This window comes from Leptidea sinapis, chromosome 2 (assembly GCF_905404315.1).
Source record: "Leptidea sinapis chromosome 2, ilLepSina1.1, whole genome shotgun sequence".
NCBI classification, from domain to species: domain Eukaryota; kingdom Metazoa; phylum Arthropoda; class Insecta; order Lepidoptera; family Pieridae; genus Leptidea; species Leptidea sinapis.
Window position 1 is genome coordinate 6,384,236 of NC_066266.1, and position 15,697 is coordinate 6,399,932.

Here is a 15,697-nt window from a genome sequence, read left to right on the forward strand (position 1 = left end):
ATTTTTTTAATGATTTTTGTTTTGTTACGCCAAAAAATTACTTCTTGGGTGCGTACATATTAAAGAACGCAGACACTTTATTAAATGAAAATAATAGTACCGAAGTACAATAAAATCAAAGGCTGTAAAAAGATATCCCATAAGTGAGAATTTAACAAAAATATAGACATTTGTTTTTCAATTATGATCCAATTTTGAATATGGAGCTTCGAAATTCTGAGTAGATACATGTTGATACCTCTATTTATATAACTGTATACCATAATAACTAAATAATACATAATTTAAAATGAGCTCAGCTATATTATAAGTGGATTTTGTCAAAATAATTGTAACATCCATTTATTTTTTAAAAATTGATTCGTTTGACGTCCATTATTAAGCTTCGGAAGAAAATATCGCGTATAGCGTAGAAACGGCGCATAAATCTCATAATTCTATATTGGTACAAAGTTAAAGCATGGATTCTCAAATAGTCATAGTTTGGGGGAGTATTCCGCACGCAGTAGACACTCACTAATGGTCTGATCAGTGACGTCTAAGAAACAGGCGACAATGTCGCCCACTTTAAGTTGCTGGCCGAATGTGTCGCTCGTACCGGCGTGCCATTTAAGCGACTGTCCTCGTATCAACATCATTAATTTTAATGGGGTTAATATCATTATGTCACTTGTTCTATTGTAATACTAGTGGAATCACTGGAGCGTCACCTCTGGTTTAGGTGGGGTATACTTTATCCAGGTATTGTTAAGTGGGTACCCCTGTGGTAGCAAATGGAGGAACCATAACGGCACCAATCCGTAGTGTGTTTTGGTTTCAGTTTAAGAATGTACACGGGCATCGCAGCTTGTGACATTACTGGTCTAATGACACTGAACATCTTAAATGTGAAGGAGCCAAGCGCATCTTTAGTAGAGCTCAGAATTTTGAAAGAATCCCAAGTTATAGCAGTGACGAGGGCGTATCTCAATTACCATCAGGCCGTGGCTTATCACTTCATAAAACACTGTACATGGGAGATCAATTCACAGTTTTAAGCAAAACAGAACTGTGGACGAACTCCAAACTTAATAATGCTAGGACGTGTGCCATGGTCGGGGAAGGAGTTAGGTCAAAGAACAAATTATAATATCCATTAATGTAATGGTTAGTTATGTTGGCTAATAAAATTCTAAACAGAAAATGAGACCATTGAAATTGGTTTACTACTGCGTGGCCCGTTGTTACCTAGTGCATCCATCTAGAAGTATATTTTTGAAGATAGCATAAGTTCTATTCTCAAATTAAGCAGATCATACAATGTGAGAGCCAATTCCCAATTCTGCAATTTCTATCTGTGCTACAACTTATAGATAATGCAGTATTCGAAACTGCGTACCAAGGGGTATTGTCTACTGCCCAAGGCCCCGTTGAGTAAAAATACCAGAGGTGTTTACTTCCCAATTATAACATATTCCTTGTTTGTAACAGTGCCTTATTCCTAAGCCTATTGCGGAGGTTTTGTATACTTTGACATTCTTTCAAAGCATTTATCGATAATGTTTCATTCTTCTGTGATTCTGCACAAAATTCGTTGTAAAATACATCTTATAGACATCACTAAGCGTTCATTTGGCACAACACTTACATTGTATCCATCAAAAGCCCATGAATTCTCGTCCTGTCCCAGCATCATACCCGGGGGCATGTCAGCGTGGGCCCATCCAACCTGGAACCACGATTATTGTATTTTTTATGGTTGATATTGTATATTTTAACCGATTTAAAAAAATGAAGTTATCAAATTGTGTAAAAGCTTTTATAATAGCACCTGTGGTCGTCGAGATTCACCTGATTATACAAAAAAAATGTATCCCATGGTGAAATCCATTGGGTACCAATAATTGAGGGAACTCCTCAATCTTCAAAATTGAAACCAAGTATCTAACCCGTGTTTTGGGTCCATTGGAACTGTCGTGAGACACACTTCTTTCTTGCGTCTTGTTAATCCACTTGATTGTCGTAATTTTATAATTGCAGGCCTTGTTTGCACAAGATGTACCACAAGAGCGCCTATTTCTGCCCTGAAGCAGTAATGTGTAAGCATTATTGTGTTTCGGTCTGAAGCGCGCCGTAGCTAGTGAAATTACTGGGCGTATGAGACTGAATATCTGATATCTCAAGGTGACGAGCGCAATTGTAGTGCCACTTAGAATTTTTTAGGTTTTTCAATAATCCTGACGGGCCTTGTATGGTAATGGGCAGGGCGTATCAATCACCATCAGCTTAACGTCCTGATCGTCTCCTCCCTTATTGTTATATAAAAAAAATTGGCGCTAAAGCCTACCATTATTCTTAACATAAAAGAAAGTGTTCTAGAATGTTCCACAAGATGGAGATGGAGAGATTGGTTGCAGGAGTCCGCTAGACCGCGAAAGGCACAAGACTGGTTGTTGTGGTATATCTTGAGGAAGGTGTTGCTGACAACAATGATGATGAACATGATGAGAGTGTCGTACCCGCATGGGTCCTGCGGTGAGGATCTCAAACTCGAAGTACCACTTGCCCGAGCTGACGGCGTAGTTCTTCTCGGCGCGGTACGTGCGGAAATCGGCTTGCTTCTGCTTCGATGCTTCCGCCAGCAGTGCTGCGGAATATTAGGACTTCTTAGATCATTTATACGTCTAGATAAGACTATGACAGCTGTGAAAACGTCGAATAAAATTGAGTTTGGAGTTAACCTCTATTTTAAGCAATGCACGCACCCTAACACGAAGTGTCGTACAAATCGCGAGTGCTAGCCGAAGCTTGTCACGCACACTATAGTATATTTAAACCTGGCCTGTTTTTGTCGATTGTCTAACAGCAAGAAACTCTAACTAGACGTATAAATTATCAATGAAAGACTTCTTAAGCACTTATTACTTATTTGTAAAAGTCGTTGTGATCTGCGGTTCTACACGCGTATTTTTGTCATAATATTCTTGTGTTCTATGTTTAAGAAATAGGCATACGGTATCCAGGACTTCTTTCTAAATTAAAAAGGATAATTGTTTTGGTAAATTTTTTACCGTATGTATTATTATATTGTATTAACGTATCAATAACTATAACGCCGAGGGTTAAAACAGTTGAGGCCATTTTTTGCGATAACCTTTAAAAAATAAATAATTATAAAAATACTACTACATCAAAATTATACATATGTTTTTAGAGCAATAAATATATGAATGGTGCAAATAAATCTGAAAAATTCAAATTTTTGGAATGAGAAGCCATTGGTTAGAACGATATGACGTAATAGTGTCAACAGTCGATATGAAACGTAATCTCTCCTCTTGTTTGTTTGTTGATGTGAACTATGACGTCATAGCAAATAACAAGTACGCTAATATGGCAGGAGTTTAAAAATCTGCGTCATTTACATATTTTAACAATTTCTTTATAATTTGAAATACTTTTTGTTTTTTAGTGAAACTTCCTTGCGGGCATGAGGTAAGGTAAGGTTAGAAACGCAATCAAGTAACATGAAAATGTGGGACGATTTTGTCCTAGAAGAGGGAGAGACTGATTGAGACCCATTGAGAGAGTGAGAAAGGGGAGCGTAGCATGAAGCACATAGCGCCGCTAGTAAGTAGAACATCCTCCCCACTAGTATTGTATCCTACTGTGGAGTGAAACTTCAATTAGAAAATCTTAATTACAACTACTTCATTTTAATTAAAAAAAATATTTCTAATCTATACATAATATAATACATATAAATAAAATTGAAGTGTCTGTTTGTAATATTGAAATAACCGTATTTTACTACATGTAAATGAATATATATACATTGGTACATAGATCAAAATAACATTTTTTAGAATTTTTGTCTGTCTGTCTGTCTGTTTGTTCCGGCCAATTTTGACGGGACTTTTATTGGCAGGTATGTGATGTAATAAGGAGTAAAATAGGCTACGTTAAGTAATGTTGCAATGTCAAAGAAACGGCCTACCTCTAAAAATAATTTTATATGGCAAAACAACGTTTGCCGGGCAGCAAGTATTGAATAAACATTAGATTTACAGAACAGATTGGTATAAATATCAACGAGATTTAAAAATTTGCTTGACAAAGAAGTATACAAATGATTTGAGGATTCTTTAGTGTTAATTCCGCCAATATTTGTCTTTCAACAATTCGACACGTGTTTCGCCACAGTTTAGACTCAGACTCAGTCTCGTGCCAGATTTTAGCAAAACAAATATTGGCGGAATTAACACTAAAGAAAACTAAAATCATTTGTATAATTATGGATTTATGCAAAGTAACGCCTACTTCAATTAATTTTGACAAAGTTGTTTCATTTCTGACATGTGTACTTTGTACGCACGCAAACTAACGATAGTAATTATATTTTCATTTCTTATATTACCTTCGTGTTGTTCGCCCGTGGGTGGGTCCAGGTTGTATCCGTACACCAGTAGCGTGCGAACGGTCTCCGAGGCCGTGTCTCTGTTTGCCTTCTTGATGGCGTCATCCACCTTGGGGTACGGCACCAAGTGGGGGGAGCGGTGCATCTCCGGCTCCTGAACATACGTTATCATATTTGTAACCAGGAGGTCGCAAAATCGACAGCGATATATTCGGAAGGATACGATAATACCCCGAATATATCGCACCTCCCCTCTAACAATTGTTCGAATTCCATATCGTTTATCGTAACAACATCATAACCATAGACTAATAATTTGATGTTTTTACGATATTGGAGTGAATTAATTATGCGCAAACCTTGAAAAACTAAACATTATCTGTGCTATGTCGCAGTCAAGTGTCGAAAGTCAATACTTAATAGTTTAGGCGCTAAGGACCATGCCAGACCACCGCCAATTTGTATCATTTACACAAAATGTAAATATTCAAAAATTATGCTATGAATATAATATGACCATTTGAAATTGAATAAATATTCTCTATTCTCGTCGACTTCCTATTTCACAGGCAGCCATTTGCATTACTTTCTACGCATAAACGATCAACAAAATGACTTAAATTACTTGGGAGTAAAAAAATTCCTAATGAATAGTAAATCACATTTAATTATTTTAATTTTATTTATTAAGTATGTGTATTGTATGGCAAATATATCTGTAGAACTTGAAACGATAAAAGTAACGACAGCCTAGAAGGTGTCGTTGAGATTATCGTAAATGTGACGTTTGATTGTTTGTCGAATTCGAATATTTGTCTCTGACATTTTCAACTAAGTTCGTTCGTTCAATCATCGTTTCGACATTGAATACGATATAACTAAGAGTAGGATTCGACACGACAAATGCCGCGATATATCGAATATCGATTTTAGGAGAGGACCCTTGAATTTATGAACGATGTGGGACTCGACCGATTTTACGTGCGCGTATGGCGCTTGATCAGTGTCGCACTGAACGGACTAATCTATCGCCATAGCGCGTCAGCGGACTGACCAACGTCGTACCAACGATTCTCGTCAGCGTGACGTAGCTCTATCTTAGCATTATCATCAGCGCTAAACTGAACGCGTACTGAATATGTTTTCATAGTTATAGCTACGCTCAACCGAACGTCGGTCGAGCGTCGTCAGCGCTGATCGTCAGTCAAGCACTAAATACAGCCTTACAGGAAAATTACTTTCGAGATGTTTTTGCATTTGTCTGTCTGTACGAGTACTGTTAGCACATAAATAAATAAACCAATACTTTTATAGCCAGATACATATTTACATAAAACTTATTTTTTATTGCCATGTTAATGTATAAAAAAATTGTAATTTAAACGTGATACCCCTCACTTCGGGGATTTTACAAATTAAATCAAAATTTATGAACGCTGCGGTACTCGAAGCCACGACCTCTCGGTGCCGGAGCGATCTCCGAGCGCCCTTATCAAAAGTCGTAAACAAAAATGCATGTTTTAGCTTGTTCTGATATATTATATAAATTTTTCATTCAATTTGACGCTCTATAATAAATGGTTAAACAAGATATCTTCCCCGTCTTTTATTCCGTAATCGTTTGCGTAAGTAGTACGCACATATTAAAATTGATTCATTTTAGTTCGCAATTGTACACGCGCAATCAAGTTTGCTGTTAGCTGAGCACTAAATGCATATTATGTATATGCATAGCTGTTATGAATATAATAAAAGTTATTGAGCAGCTTGTGAGTCACCTCGTTAAGGCCGTATGTCCACCCCTGTTGGATCCGCTCGCGTGCCCACAGGTTGTGGGTGTTCTCAGCCAGCTGGTCCACCAGCTCGTCCATCTTTGGCGTGAGGGTCACCGCGCTCAGGTCAAGCGGGGCCGGCTTGTAGCCGTTAGACTGAAATTACACAAAAATTCTTACATCTTTGTGCCGTTTGGTATCGACACACGTGGCCCGTGGGGCCCAGAGGCGCGGAGAATGTACAAAATACTATAAGGCTACTGGAAACACAAGCGCTGGCAGCTATTTTGGTCAACAGATGACCCTAGCTACCCAACTCGGAAATGCTGCCAGTATTCTTAGTACACTTCCACGCAATGACAGTTTTATTTTAATGTAGTCATAGTAATATAAATATGGTTATAAGATTTGTTTTGTTTGAATAAATACTTAAATGTTGCACAAATATCCAATTTATACGGGATGTTTATTTAGTTTCGGCCCAGTTGTCGATCATATAAAGGCCCTTACCAAGGTGTTTAGCTCGTTGCATCTTTAATTAATGCAATGGAGGATATACAAATTGATTAAAATTTGTGTAACTATTCTTGAATTAATACGTTTTTTTTATGGAATAGGAGGACAAACGTGCGTACGGTTCACCTTGTGTTAAGTGATCACCACCGCCCACATTCTCTTGCAACACCAGAGGAATCACAAGAGTGTTGCCGGCCTTTAAGCAAGGTGTACGCGCTTTTTTTGAAGGTACCCATGTCGTATCGTCCCGGAAACACCTTGAAAACCGCACTATGGAGGACCGCCACACATCCAGATGGTGGGGATGATATCTTAACTTGTGGCGAGTCGTGCGAAGGTGGAATATAAGATATATATAATATATATAAGATAATTAGGTAAATATGAGCTTATTAATAATTTGTATTCTTCGATGCCACAGTGGCAAATGAAATGTGGCCTACATTACACAGTTATACTTTATTAACAACAGACCTGCATGAATGGTTCATTGGGGAGCCTCACGTTCCGGATGCGAGCCGGCGGCTTGTCCAGGCTGATGTAGTAGCCGAGCGCCAATATCGTTCTGACAACAACAACAATAATTACAATAATAATTATAAATTATGAAATTGATAGCTGATGCCCGCGACTTAGTCCACGTAGATAAAGAATTTAAAAAAAAATAAGTAAGTTTGGAATAGTAGATTATCTTATGCCTTATGCCTCCAGTTCCGGTTCCCGTTTTCGCTCCCGTTCCCAAAGTATTATATGGATCTTATTTCGAGGAAGATTACTATGGCAAAATAAACAACAAACAAACGAAATCCCGCAAAATAAATCCTAATAGCGACTACGTACCGGAAGACGCAGTATTGGTAGGCCCCCCACAAGATGGGCCGACGATCTAGTCAAGATCGCCGGAATACGTTTGATGAGGGCAACGTAGGACCGATCGTCGTGGAGATCTTTGGGGGAGGCCTTTGTCCAGGAGTGGATGTCTTCCAGCTGATGATCATGAAATGTTTACACCTACCGGGATTCGAACCCGGGATCTCTAGCTATCTCGTATACAGGGTCACTACCCACTAGCCTATATGACTCGTCAACAATAATTTACAACATCAAGGAACGGTCTATAGATGTCGTATTCGCGCGTGGTAACGCGACGCTACTGTGTTCACACGGCATATCTTGCGTGGCAGTTTCCGACGGCCCAGAATAGGGATCCTGTGTGAACACACCATCCGGTTTTTTACAAGAATGCGAACAGTCCTTCATTTATGTGGAAGCAATGGACGAACAGATTTACTGTAATTTACTGGGAACCGCCGTCAGCTTCGTGATAAAAGATTGTAGTCAAGCCCAACAGTGCAAAGACGATCAGCAGTTGGTGTATTCGGCAAATAACTGATTCTTTTCTTTTTTTGGATATTTTTGTATCGTATGAAAGTAAGTTATGAATGCGCTATGCCACTGCACATTTTGCAATACGGACGGATCAGTTTGTAGTCTATTTCTGACATCAACTTCAGCAAGAATCGGTTTTATTGCCGTCTCTTGAAACTGAATGCATGTGTGAACTCATGTATTTAACGTTGCCACTAAACTGAATCCTGCAAAAAACCGATAAGGTTTTTTTCAGATTAAAAGAGAATTCTAAAACAAACATACCGTCGCGCGACACGTTACACGGGTGAGATCATTAGTGCGTTAAGGACTACAGAAGCTTAGCACAAAAACTCAAAAATCCGGGTTTCGTTCACGGCAACTTCCTCTTTCAACAACTAATTGTAACGAAATTTTAGAAATTAAATGGGAACGTAATACTGTAATGTTATAAAAACGTTGATGTAAAGTTCCAAAATTGCGGCCTTGCAATCTGTTGCAAAACTTGTTTAAAATATGACATAATATTATATCTGGTACAATTACGTTACGAACCTGGCTGATTTTATTATTAACTGCTAGCTATTGCACGCGACTTCAAAATCGAAATCGATATCGAAAAGGTTAAAATGAATAAATCAAGATAATCACATGATAAGGTAGAAAAGTATGAATTGTTAAAACTTGACCCATCGAAAGGCGATCACTTACATCCAATTTTACTGAAGGTAGGAAATCTTTACATTCAGTTTGTTAAGCATCAATATGGAAAATGTCTATAATTGTCCCCCTTTTTAAAAGTGGTGACATAATATTAAAAACTATCGTGGGATTTCAAAGATATCGGTCATCCCAAAATTAATAGAAAAAATAATCTATGACACTTATTATTCCACAGGAACATGGATTTGTAAATAAACGCACGACGGAAACAAACCTCTGCGAATTTCTAGATAAAGTATTAGAGGCTTTAAACAATGGATTCCAGGTAGCCACAATTTATACCGACTACTCAAAGGCATTTGATAAAATTTCTTATGCCCGACTATTATTTAAACTTGAGCGTGTCGGTATTCAAGGAGACCTTCTAAGATGGTTCGAGTCGTATCTCCATAACAGAACACAAACGGTAGCTGTTAACGGATTTATTTCTAGTTTATTTCCTGTTACGCGCGCGAGTTGGGTACGGTCCAGAAAGGAACTTACTGGAATGGTCTGGGACTCGTATCGGCCCATATAGATAGCCGCAGGAAGGTGAGCCAGTTCAGTTCAGTTTGAGCTATTTTCGACGCGAATTCGAAGTGAAAACTAGTGATCAAGAGTGATACCAGGGAACCCTACGACTTGGCTACGACCTAGGACATCGTTAGTGCTTAATGTTTGGACCTAATGCTTTGTGTTGGACCTAGTGCTAGTGAATAAAGTCTTCAAAAGATTCAGCAGGTCTTTCTTTCCAAATCCTTCGAACCCTAACACGTAACAGTATTTATTAGGCCGTTTTAAGCATTTTTTAAAGCACTCTAGTACCTACAAAAACAGACACAGATAATGATAATATTGATCGTATTTGAAAATAATTTTGATCTAGAGCTTGAAACCAAGTAGAAAAGAGGTGAGAACGTTTGTGTGGAAAATAGCTACTAATGTTAATGTGCGGGCATACGCATATGGGACTACCTTAGCAACGCATTACTTTTGGAATGTATGCTGAGTGACTTTTCTTTTCTATTTGAATGAGCGGATTGCTTTAGTGCCAAGTTGCAGTAGGTATATGATATGTAAGCAGTAAAATATCTTGAAGATGATTGCTGAACACTTAACCCTAAGATTATAGATATAAACACAAATTATTGAGGTGGCTTCGTTACTTGAGCGTCTGGACAGCCAGTTGGATGTCGTATCTCTTCTCAGCGGGAGGCAGTCGCTCGAACGGCACCAGGCACGGATGTACCTTGTGGAGGTCGTCCCTCTGCTCGCCGTACATCCAGCCCGCCTCAATCTGTCGCATTATGTATGGAAATAAGTGAAGCAGATGCTAACATATATCATCTTTAAGATCTAATATCTTATGTGCCTCTTACTGAACAGGTAAGCGACATCTCTTAAACAGGTAATCCCAGCCCTTCAAATCTATCAGATAAAAGCTACATTATAAATTATTATGTTTATAGTATGGTAACTGTACTGCTTAGTTACACAACTATCCTAACAAAACGTTTAGGTAGTGAATGAAAAAGGTTACCTTGTTCATGGCCCACATCTCATGAATGTTCTCCGCGAGCTTGTCTCGGATTTGTTCGATATATGTCGCCAGGGTGATCTACAACAACACACAATACCCACATTATCAACCTAACTGTTACATAATATATAATATATGTATAAGAATAGGGATTTAAGTAAGTACACATTTTTCAGTGTTTTACAATAATATAACGTCTTTTGAGTGAGAGAGAAATTAAAATTTGATTATTTGTCTTTCAATTATTTTTTCATTCGGCTCTTAAATTAAAAATGGAAATGAAAATAAAGTAATTTGAAAACGAGGTCTAACTGGATCGATAATGCAGCATAAAACATAATCACGCAAAAATGCTTGTATAAGAGCACGGAAAGCAATTCACACTTGAATTCACCGATAAAATTTGAAAAAACAGAGATGCTTTGCAAGCCTATAACGTTTTCTAAGCAAGAAGTTGTATCAAATGACAGACATGAAAGTAGCGTGTATTGAAATGAAATTACATAAAACATGAAACACTTACAGAAACAGTATCGACAGGAGTAGGCACGAAGGCGGTGTCATCTTGCACCAGAGGGGGACCGGCGAGCGCGCGCTTGGCCAGGTTGCCGAAGTAGAAGCACGGCTCCAGGCTGAGGATCTGTTGCGGCAGCAGGGACTCCACCAACGGGGAGTAGCCCTCGGGTGCGGCGTAGCGGAGGCGACCGTGCTCACCTCCCAGCAGGAAGCGACAACTGAAACACAGGCAGGATGTTCAGCTGATGGTAATAAATACGGCCTGCCCAATATGCAGTGCCGCACAGAATTCTTGAAAAACCAAAAACCTCTGAGCGGCACTACGTTATTACGCACTACTTGCGCTATCATTTGCCCAGTAATTTTACTAGCTATAGCGCCCTTTAGACCGAAACGAAATAATGATTACACATTACTGATTTACATCAGAAAAGGCGCCGTTGTGGTACCCATAATCTAGCCGGCATCCTGTGCAAAGGAGCCTCCAACTGGTACCACAATAATATCTAATAATAAGCCTTTATTGATTTCAACCAATTTTCAAATACATATTATCTTATGACTACGCGTAAATAAGTTATGTTATTGGAACTCCACTCTGGGTATAGTCGCCCTCCAGCTTACTTCATTTATCTCTCTTCTGTGCTTTACTTTTCAATTCTTTTCCTGCCGTTTTTATTATTTAATCGACCCATCTGTTTCCTGTGCAAATTTCCTGGTCAATTAAAGACAAAAGTTAGTGCGTTCGTGATTCGCCCGCTTTTTGGTTGGTGATGATTTAACTACTGTAGTACATACCTTCTTTACCTCAATTGAACATGCACCATAATAATTAACTTATCCATCAGTTACCAAAGGAAAGCACAGAAATATAAGATGGGTCCATGGGAAAAAGACAATAAGTGGCAATGCACAGGGATAAAATAAGATTACTAAGAAGTGGAACAAAACTTAATAATATTTTTCTTGCCAAGGAATAGAAAAGGAGACAAAGTAGGAAGATTCGAAGGTAAGAAGACAAATGGAGCAAGTAGGCGCAACAGAACAGATTGAAGTGAACTCGAAAAAAAAGGCTATTATTGTGGAATTTAAAATCTTTTAAAATATGGTTTTTAACAATTCTTAAATTAGTAAAGTAGATCCTGTAGTTGAAGCCACAACCTGAGAGTTGAACAAGGCATACAAGATTTTATTTTCTCTCGAACGGTTGGCTCAGTTGGAAGAACACTTGCAAAGAACGCCGTGGGTTCGAGTCCCGCATGGTTCATAAAGTTTTGTTTTCAATTTTTTTTTTAATTATTTATATTATATATTATTTAAACAAAACAAAACTTATAACTATATTTACAATACTATGACTATAATAAAATTAAAACTATCATCACGTGGAAGCGTACCAAGAATACTGGCAGCATTTCCGCGCTGGGTAGCTTTGCTGATCCGTTGACCGAAATAGCTGCCTGCATTTGGGTTTCCAGTAGCCTTATTGAGGCGCGAAGATAGAATTTTGAACATTCTCCGCGCCTCTGGGCACCACGGGCCAAGTGTCTCGATACCAAACCAAATTATTTATATAATTATACCTGAGTTTGCTGGAGCAGCTGATGACCGGGAAGAACATGCCGTCCAGGTTGAAATTTGTGAAGGATCCGGTGACCCTCACCCCGTTGAACATGAAGTTGATAATCGGCACTGTCAGGTCGAGCGCGCACCCAATCACGTCCCCTGAACAGTAACATGTCTTATATTATCTGTAGACACTGACCTGTATAAATACCACTGGACAGGCTGTTCCATATGTTTGACAGCAAAACTTTGTGCCTATTTGAAGCACCACTCGTGAGCGTCCAAAGAACTAATTTTGACGTTTAATACAAATGGCTGCGAAGGAACGTACAATACTCTGAAGTATTTTTGCACGATGAATTAAATTCGTTCATTTTCCGTGTTATTTATTCTTCAAGAATCAGCGTAATAAAGTACACATTTTTTTGTAAATAGTGTCCCACTATCTATCGTCGTTGTCATTACTAGTTTTAGTACCGCAGACTCTTTCTACATGGCCAACAGCGCCAAAATAGCGAATATCAAACAGGCAGGTCCCAGTGGTATATAGTATAAGTCAGTGTCTGTAGAAATATCATAATGAGGAAACATTCATATTATGTTAATCAAGGGTAGGGTTGCCAACTATACCGTTTTTAACAGTATTATACTGTTTTTCACTAAATTGCACTTTTTACTGTTGAACAAAAATAAAGTATAAAAAATACTGTTTTCAGCATGCAAACACATTATGTGTTATACCTACTCGCTCACACTTTGTTTTATTTAGTCAGAGGGTGCTCACTGCTGCACAGCGTGAACGTAGCCACAAACCTATCACACTGAGTTTCTGAACGAATCTGTCAATGTCAAATATTCAAGACTGTCAGTGATAGACATGCGAGTGTATGCTCTCGTTCTCATTCTCAGGACATATAACCTTTTTTTACGTAGACCGTGAATTACCTCATTTATTTTAATTTTAGTTATAATTTTGGTGAGTCATATGAAGTTTTTAAACAAGATGAAATTAGTAAGTTGTGCGAGAAGTTCAAAAAAATATGTATATAACAATAAATGAATAAAATACTGTTCATTTTTCTAAAATACTGTTTAATATTCTTCACAGACCTGAATATACTTTATTTCTTGTAAAAAAGTTGGCAACCCTATTCGAGGTCTTTGAAATTATTATTCCCCACCATTCCTTTTGACGCTCGATCGGGTAAAGTCGACTCGACCCAACTCGAGGAGCGCGATCGGTCATAGCAAACTTAACCCGAGTGATCTTAATTATAATATACACTTAGATAATTTATACGTCTATATAGAGCCTCGTGCTGCTAAAACGATGAAAACAGACCACGTTTATTAAATAGTATGCGTGAATTGTTCAAAATAGGGGTTAACTATTACCCTCTATTTTTTTTTGACGTTTTCACTTTTTCGGTGTATTTTTTTATTTCTATCATGTTGTCTTAAGTGCTCACCTTTTTCGAAATGAACCAACAGAATGATTTTTTACTGCACATAAGAAACGTCGGCTGTATTTCATAAAAAAAGTTGGAATAGCAACGGTATTTTTGGTAAAAATGGAAATAGTCAATGATGGTTTGCAACACTTTCCTTTTAAAAAGAGCAAGGTTATGTTTATTTACTTCTTATACAATCAAATTCAGTCTGAACAAAAGGACTTCGACAGTGTTTTCGTTGAAAGCTCCCAGACGGATTATTTTTTTCCGACACCATCAACAATTAACGTATGTAAATAAAAATCTTTGCAAAAACATAACAAATTATATACCTTCCTCAAAAACCACACTATACATTGGTGAAAACAGCATGAAAATCGGTAGAATAGTTTTTGAGTTTATTGCGAATAAACTATATAGAATAAACGATAGACGGACAGACGCGGCGGAGGATTTTTGTAGTAAGTAGTGATAACAATATACATGGACGTACCTTTCCTGATAAAGGGCTCCTCAGCGTGAGTTCTGTTGACAGCGGTCTTCCGTCCCCCAGACCAAAGGTACGCTCCGTCATATCCAAATGAGTATAGGTCATCCCCCACTCCATTACCTCCCCACTTCTCCCCACCTCCCGGGTACGGTACGTAGCTGTAAAAATTCATAATTAATTACATGCTACATTTTATTCTAATGATAGGTTGGAGCAAGAAGTAATTTTTTTAAAAGTACAAAATATTCTATGAAATTCAAATATGCTTTGAAAAGTCATTTTTAGCTTTTCCTTTCTTTATGGCAAAGAAGGAAACGAGCGCATGGGTCACGTTCATCGTGTTAAGTGATCACCGTAGCCCACACTCTCTTGCAACACCAGAGGTATCACAGGAGTGTTGCCTATCGCTTTTATCAATTTTAAACCTAACCTCTATACTCATTAGAAGTATAAGCTATGAAGTGAAATTTATTATTTCACATTAATCGATACCATATACAATACATTTTTAAACAGAAATAAGAAAAAAAGAATGTACTGCTGCAATTTCTTACCCAGAGGTATTAGCCCATCCGATCCTCAAATGTGGCATCATGTGGGTGGTCTGCTCGATGTGGTCCATGGTGACCTCAAAATACCACTTCTGATACACAGCAGATCCTTCCACACGACCCACGAATATATTCGGACGGACGCTGGAAACATCACATCATTAGGACATACATACACACATATCTTCATAAATTTCTGATCGGGTAAGTAGAGAGAACAGATCGAAAACAGTCTCAGAACTTCTGTCGCTTTTCATAAATTTATCTAAACACAAATATTACGCATCTTACTAAATTACGCAAATGATAGGAGGTGAGAACCCATCGACATCTGACATCAAGTTTCAATAGATTTACTCCACTAAATTGTTACTGGCATTGTTTATGTACCCCAAGTGGAATGGGAAAAAGATATGCGGTCGAGCCCCTGTGCGTGTACAATATATTATCCACCGAATTACTGCTTCAGCCATATTATATTTAAAAAAATCTTAGCTTAAAGATCCATTAGTTCAAGAGTATTGTACCAACAACTTGTTGAGTCGTTAGTCGATTCAATAACGTGGATGTGCGAAGTTGTGGAACAGTGACAGAGAAATTTTGTCATTATGTCCGGCGAAGAGCTCGAAAGACTCCTGGTGTTACGTAAACATAATGGAATCATATCATGTATATATGGGATGCAACCTATTCAGACACGCTGGTCCCTTCCCATCTACATGGAACCAACGACAGACCTGCTGAAGCGGCTGAAAAAGCTAAAGTATGCAATTACAGGGGTCTAGGCTCCGAATATGATTTTGTCCCATTCGGTGTCGAGACCCATGGT

At 38.2% G+C, this 15,697-nt stretch overlaps 1 protein-coding gene across 6 annotated transcripts in view; it reads right to left on the reverse strand.

The window, feature by feature from the left end:
* Window positions 1–15,697, reverse strand: part of LOC126975416 (ryanodine receptor) — a 189,105-nt gene that overhangs the window by 124,905 nt on the left and 48,503 nt on the right. For 4 of the 6 annotated variants that reach the window (XM_050823328.1, XM_050823310.1, XM_050823312.1 and 1 more), the window contains 11 exons: window positions 14,872–15,012; window positions 14,321–14,475; window positions 12,394–12,535; window positions 10,818–11,028; window positions 10,295–10,372; window positions 9,921–10,051; window positions 7,159–7,249; window positions 6,175–6,324; window positions 4,397–4,550; window positions 2,499–2,626; window positions 1,628–1,708 (listed from right to left, as the gene is read on the reverse strand). In XM_050823328.1, the coding sequence (XP_050679285.1) occupies window positions 1,628–1,708; window positions 2,499–2,626; window positions 4,397–4,550; window positions 6,175–6,324; window positions 7,159–7,249; window positions 9,921–10,051; window positions 10,295–10,372; window positions 10,818–11,028; window positions 12,394–12,535; window positions 14,321–14,475; window positions 14,872–15,012 (1,462 nt within the window). Of the gene's footprint in view, window positions 1–517; window positions 618–1,627; window positions 1,709–2,498; window positions 2,627–4,396; window positions 4,551–6,174; window positions 6,325–7,158; window positions 7,250–9,920; window positions 10,052–10,294; window positions 10,373–10,817; window positions 11,029–12,393; window positions 12,536–14,320; window positions 14,476–14,871; window positions 15,013–15,697 lie in introns of all 6 variants that reach the window. The other 2 variants (XM_050823336.1, XM_050823317.1) reach the window with 1 other exon arrangement.